The 6,000-nt window shown below is 55.4% G+C and overlaps 1 protein-coding gene across 1 annotated transcript in view; it reads right to left on the reverse strand.

Annotated features, from left to right (window-relative positions):
- The window catches only part of Cfap46 (cilia and flagella associated protein 46), an 82,898-nt gene extending 77,224 nt beyond the window's left edge, over positions 1-5,674 (reverse strand). Inside the window, exons 1-8 of the mRNA XM_077105370.1 lie at positions 5,626-5,674; positions 5,100-5,224; positions 4,795-4,926; positions 4,376-4,440; positions 3,748-3,912; positions 2,863-2,986; positions 2,040-2,134; positions 1,381-1,491 (exon numbers count right to left, since the gene is read on the reverse strand). Coding sequence (XP_076961485.1) covers positions 1,381-1,491; positions 2,040-2,134; positions 2,863-2,986; positions 3,748-3,912; positions 4,376-4,440; positions 4,795-4,926; positions 5,100-5,224; positions 5,626-5,674 — 866 coding nt within the window. The remainder of the gene's footprint in view (positions 1-1,380; positions 1,492-2,039; positions 2,135-2,862; positions 2,987-3,747; positions 3,913-4,375; positions 4,441-4,794; positions 4,927-5,099; positions 5,225-5,625) is intronic.
- Between the last annotated feature and the right edge of the window lie 326 nt (positions 5,675-6,000).

Consider the following 6,000-nt stretch of genomic DNA (forward strand, 5'->3'; position numbering starts at 1 on the left):
GGATGTCCCTCCTGGGGCACCTTTGTGTGCGCCTGCCCCCCAGGAGCCACTGCTGACCTGGCCCACCTGCAAAAGGGGACTTCAGCCCCCTGCTCTGCCTGTCTCCTGCCATAGGAGCCGCAGGTCCTAGTCCTGCCTCCAGTGCACCCTCCTCTGAGAAGACCCTGATGTCCTCACTGGACTGTCCAGGCCTCCGACCCTGAGCTTGGGCTGACTCTTTCCCTTTCTGCAATCAAACACAATGCCACATGGTCCGGTATCCATGGGCACAGAGTACTGTCAGCACCCGTGGGCTGGGAGGTGCTGCTTCCCTGGTCCAGCCCCAAAGACCTGAGGTGTCCAACATCCTGCTCTCGGTTGAACAGGACTCTTGCCCCACAGACACAGCCAGAAGGCAAGCACGTCGTCTTGTTTTAAGTTGCAGAGTTGTGGTCATTTGTCACACAGCCATGGATGACTAACACTTTCCTGGACAGTCTCTCCCAGAGCCATATGCTGGGAGCCCTTTGGACTTTCCTCTTCCTAACAGGGAGGGCCACCCTCACTCTGTGTGCCTCCTCTTCACTAAAATACGCAGAGACTGTCCTTCTAATGAGACATGTCCAGGGGCAGAGGCCAAGCCTTGGGTGCAGCCTTCTGGGGAACACAGTCCAACATACCGTACCCCGGACCCATGATCAAATGGCAAACTGAAAAACACCCCAAACAGTTGTTTTCAGGCAAAGGGTCACAATGCTGCTTATGCTAGGGGTGACTGCAAGTTAATAAGAGTCTCAGAAGACCCCAGCCAAAAGATGAGGCTCAAAAGGTGAGGCAAAGGCCCACAGAGGCGGCTGCATATTAAGCCGTGCTGGTGATCAGAGTCCTGGGTAACCTGCCCCCAGACCCATTTGTCTCAAACACAAAGAGCTAATCGGGAGCCACAAACAGCTGGGGGATGGGGGGACCAAACCCCTGCCACCTGCCCTGGTGGGGGGAGTTTTTAGAGCCCTAGGGCTGCCCAGGCTCAGCACCTGGGAGTCATCCTGGACAAGGGCCCGAGGGCTCCAGGGAGCTCCAGGTGGGCTCAGGAAGGACGGCCTCCTGTGATGCCAAGTGGAGAATCACGGGCTCTCCCACCTGGTGGGCACAGACACGTGGGAAAGGCTGTGACACTCGGCAATGCCTGTGCCGACAGGTTCAACCTGGTTTTGCAAAGTGGGATGTGGTGCACCAAACAACACAAACCTCAAGACAGACCAGAGAGAGATGCATGAGAATCTCTGCTAGCTTTTGCAGGTGCTTCCCGCTGCTTGTTCTGTATCTTTTCATGTGTTCCAGCTCTTTCTGAACGCTGCACAGAGATCCCAGAGACCACACATTGGAAACACAAACACTCACTTTTCTCCTCTCATTGCAGGAAAGCGCTGGATGTTACACAGACCTATCTGTCTGTAGGCCCTCTTCAGAATTGAAGAGATGTCTTCTGGTAACTCATTTTTATCCAGCTTTCTAGAATTAATTCAGAGAGCAAATAACCAAAGCATCCTTACAGATGTTTATTATTATTCTAAGGGAAATGTTAAATCCATGAACCTGTATTTCCCAGTAAACATAGGCCGAGCCTGTCCCTCCTGCTATCTACCCACCACTCCCAGAAAGGTTTTCACTCCTCATCTTTCCTCACCTTCTAAAAGTTATTTCACTGAAAACAAACAAACAAACAACAAAAAAACACCTTGGAAAAATTTACATGGGTCACCAAGACAGAGAAGCACTTCACCTAAGACCACCGGGCACAGAAGCCCTGGTCTCCTCTCCTCCTCACAAGAGAGGAGGCCAGACTCCCCTCGGCAACACCCACTGAGCTGCCTCCTCCAACCCTCTGTACCCAGGTACACCGCAGCGGCCTGCTGGTCCTCGGCAGGCAGAGTCCTGGGCCTCAGGTCCTCTGGCTCCTGCTGCCCTGACCCCACCCACTGACAGGACTCCTGTGGGCGGGGCAGGCTTCTGAGCTGGACCCTGGAAAGCGCAGCCTGTGCTGCCGCAGGACGACTCACGCTCTGAGGGAGTTGATGTGGAAAGACGCTGACAGGCTGGCGGAATTCTTCTTCTCCAGCTTTAAGTGAAGCTCATCCATTAATTCATGACGAACCTGTTGCAAGATGGAACAGGATATTAGCTTGGACTAAGGAGGTGATTAAGTAGTGATTCAGGTTTGTGCTTAGATATTACTTTCTTCTTCCTGTGAAATCGATTCTTGGAATTAAGATGTATTTTCTCATTGAAGTCTTATAGCTTTTTATATATAACTTAAGGTGATCCCTATGCCTGAAAATTAATAGCCAATGAATGATATAAAAATTAACGCTTTGGGGACACAATCCTATAGTAATTACTTATACCTTTACAAATTATTGGTTAAACTTGAAAAAATTCCATGCTGTTACAAAAGGAATATGTAAAGAGAAATAATGAGGGCAACGATCCTGTTTTGTTTTTTTAAAAATAATGGCTATGTCCATCTGCTCTCAGGTGAACGGCCATGTCTTTGTTTTGCTCAGGTGTGAATGTACCTTTCTTTTTAAAAAAAAAAAAAAAAAAAAAAAAAAAGAGAGAGAGAGAGAGTTTTTTTAATATCTATTTTTTAGTTTTTGGTGGACACAACATCTTTATTTTATTTTTATGTGGTGCTGAGAATCAAACCCAGCGCCCCACGCATGCCAGGTGAGCGCGCTACCGCTTGAGCCACATCTCCAGCCCGAGTGTACCTTTCTATACTCTCAATTAATGGCCTTGTTCGTGGTTTTCATGCATAGCTTTCTGAACAATGATCTTCAGGGAAACTACTGCTGATATCTGTTTTTAAACATGCACACTCACCATGACAGAGTATATCTGCTGATACTTGTGGGGCACGTTGGCTTTTATGAATGGCGCTGCCGTCAAACAAAACTTGGCTGCCTCCTCCTTTTTCCCAGCTTGCAGGTAACACTCAAGAAGTTCCCTTGGTAACAGAGAGGGTGGGTACTGAACCTCCCGAAATGTCCTTCTGTGCAAATGCCAGGCCTGGTCACCTCCTCTCATGGCTGTGTGTCTCGCAGAGTTTAGGAAGAGGACTACAGTGTGACCAGGACCTGGTCTGCAGGAGGGAGAGGGACAGGGAGCTGTCGGCATTGTGAGCACCTGAAAGGTCTCCTCTATATTCACGTCGTTTACAATCTCCCCACACGGCCCCAAGTGGTGCCCCTGACCCACAGCCACGGACTTGGACTTGAGTGGGGATCTCCGCGGTCAATACAAGTGGGACCCTGTGGCCACAACTGCCCAGTCACTGAGACAGGCCCTGTTTCTGTCTAGCTGGTGTGCTGGCCAGGCCTTGCTGACCATCTGCCCCTGTGGCTTCTCAGGCCAAGCCCGTGTCTGTCCCCTGTGCTGCCTGGCAGATGCGCAGGCTCTTGATGGCTCAGGCATCTGTGAGAAAGTCCCTCACGCTGAGCGCTGACCGCACCAGGACCACACTGCCTGCACTTTGAGTCTAGACGTACCTCTCTGTTTTCTGTGGAAACACCCCCAGGAAAACTCACCCATAGATTTCAAAGCTCTGCCGAGATGCAAACCCAGTCCCAGTATGGAAGGGAAAGTGGGGCTCCAAAGGGAGGCAGGCGGGGAGGCAGGCGGGGAGGCTGGGAGAGAGGCAGTCGGGGAGACTGGCAGGGAGGCTGGAGGCAGGCAGGGAGGCTGCAGGGAAGCGGCACCTGGACTCACAGCATCAGCTCCGCCCGCCATTCCTTGTCTTCCTCCTCTGTCTGGTTTAACACGCTCACGATCTGGGAGAGGCTGGGGATCACGTACTGGTGGCATCCAGGCTTGAGGAACGGCCTCACCATGTGCCAGTAGAGCACGGAGGCATTGTACACCAGGAAGTAGTACCTGCAGCCAGAGGGATCGGAGCAGCTGGGCGCCAGCTGACTGTGTGCATTCCCGTTTGTGTGAAGACTCCGGTTTCACAGCCACACTTACTCTGGTGTGGGAAGCACCAATAGAGTGGGATCTGGGGACTCGGTGCCCAGGGGCATGGATGGCCAGCCCACAGGGGACACAGAGGGTGGCCCCGGGGGCCAGGGCACCACTCAGAGGGATGCCACAGAGAATGACGCTGACTGGCCCCATGCAGGCCAAGGAAACCAGAGTAGCATGCGGCTCTGTGGGGATTTCTACGAATGTGGTGGCTGCACCTGCCAAGACGCATCTACCACCACAGATCAATCCACCGACAGCACAAGACACAGGAAAAGTGCTGGGAAACCGACAGTCCAAATACATGGGCCCACAGGGCGACCTTTGGCGACTGTCTTCACACAATCCATTAGAAAAAGGGTTCAAGCTTGCCTACCTGGGTTCCCCTTTTGCAAAGTTTATAGCTTTCATGTACTGAGTCACGCAGTTTTCAAATTCCTCCTGAAATGGCACAAGAATGCACAACTTGATTTGGCTCTGCTCAGGTCACTTCTGTGAACACCGTATCCCCGCGCAGTGGCCCAGCAGACAGGCAGCTGCACCTGTCACGCACCTGGCCTCCCTGTGCTCCCCTCCCTCAGCTCAGGGACAGCTGCAGGGGCAGAAGGCAGAAAGACCATGACACTACCACGCCAAGGTAAAGGGTCACACACAGGACCAGACACCTGAGAAAACCCTAGACATTGACATCACTGTGAAAACGAATTTGGAGACTTAATTCCATTCTGCTCCAGCCCCTCAGCACTTGTCTAGCCTGCCCCGCTTCTGGAGGCTGCTGAGCACCAGCCCTCTCACCAGGTTGTCTGATGACTTAGGGGCACACAGCTGGGCCCTGCACAGGTGCGCTCGGCCCAGAAACTGGGTGACTGGCCCCTTCACCTTGAAGTACATTTGGATGCAGTCCTCGCTCATCTCTGGCTGCCCCATCTGCAGGAAGACACAATGAGGGCAGGAAAGACCCTCTTTGGGTGGAGTAGCCTCGACGGCAGACAGGGAAAGCAGGGCAGGCCCAGCGGAGTTTCTGTCCCCAGGAGCACCCATCAGCCTCTGCATCTTTGTGAGCCCAGAGCCCTCCCCACCAGCTGCCGGGGGCCAGTCACCTTGAGGGCCTGCTCTGCACACAGCACGAACAGGTCCGGGCTAAAGCTCTCTGAGGGGTCGAACTCCGACTTCCCCATGTTGGCAGACTTGATGAGCTGGTAGGCTCGCTGCAGGGCGGCCTGGTCTGGGGGCGGAGGGTCCGCAGGAAGTTGGGGTATGAAGAGGACAGCCCCGGCCAGGCTCTCCTATGTTCCCCTGGCCTGTCCTTGGGACAAGTGGGGACATACTCCCTGGAACCCCGGTCAGGCTGCCCAGAGCCTCCCCAGCGCCGTAGACAGGGCAGGGATCCCAAAGGGCCAGCCAGGGCTTAGAACAGGGAGGAAGTCCTGGTCTCCACCTCCCCGAGAGTCGGGTCCAGGGTCTCCTGGGGCGGGGCCAGGGGCGGGGTGCTTCCCTCCTGGGGGCCGTTTCCCGGACCTTCCAGGTGTAGGGTCGGGGTCCACTGCCGCCCTGGAGAGAGGTCCCTGGGTCCTCTCCTCTAGGGGTCTGGGGTCCTGGGTCTCCTCGAGGCGGGGGCGGGCCCACCTTGGTGGCTTTCGGTGCGGGCCAGCTCATGCGTGATGACCAGATCCATGGTGCCGCTCGCTGCCGACAGTCAGTGGTCAGTCGGCGGCTGCCCGGCGGACCCACGGTTGCCTAGCACCCGGAGGGACGCGGGCCGGTGGGCGGGGCCGCCCAGGGCGGAGCGGACCTGCAGGCGGGGCGGGGCGGGGCGGGGCCGCCCTCCAGGAGACCACAGCTGAGGTCCCAGGTCCCGGAGCAGCAGGTGCCCCGCCCTCCGCCCAGGGCAGCGGGGCAGGGCCTGCTGAAGGGCGGCCTCCGGCTCAGACCGGGCTGCGGGGGACCTGGGATCAGCCTCAGAAGGAGCTCTGCTACCCTGAGGATCGTCCCGTGACGGGG

Source organism: Callospermophilus lateralis, chromosome 15 (assembly GCF_048772815.1).
Source record: "Callospermophilus lateralis isolate mCalLat2 chromosome 15, mCalLat2.hap1, whole genome shotgun sequence".
NCBI classification, from domain to species: Eukaryota; Metazoa; Chordata; class Mammalia; order Rodentia; family Sciuridae; genus Callospermophilus; species Callospermophilus lateralis.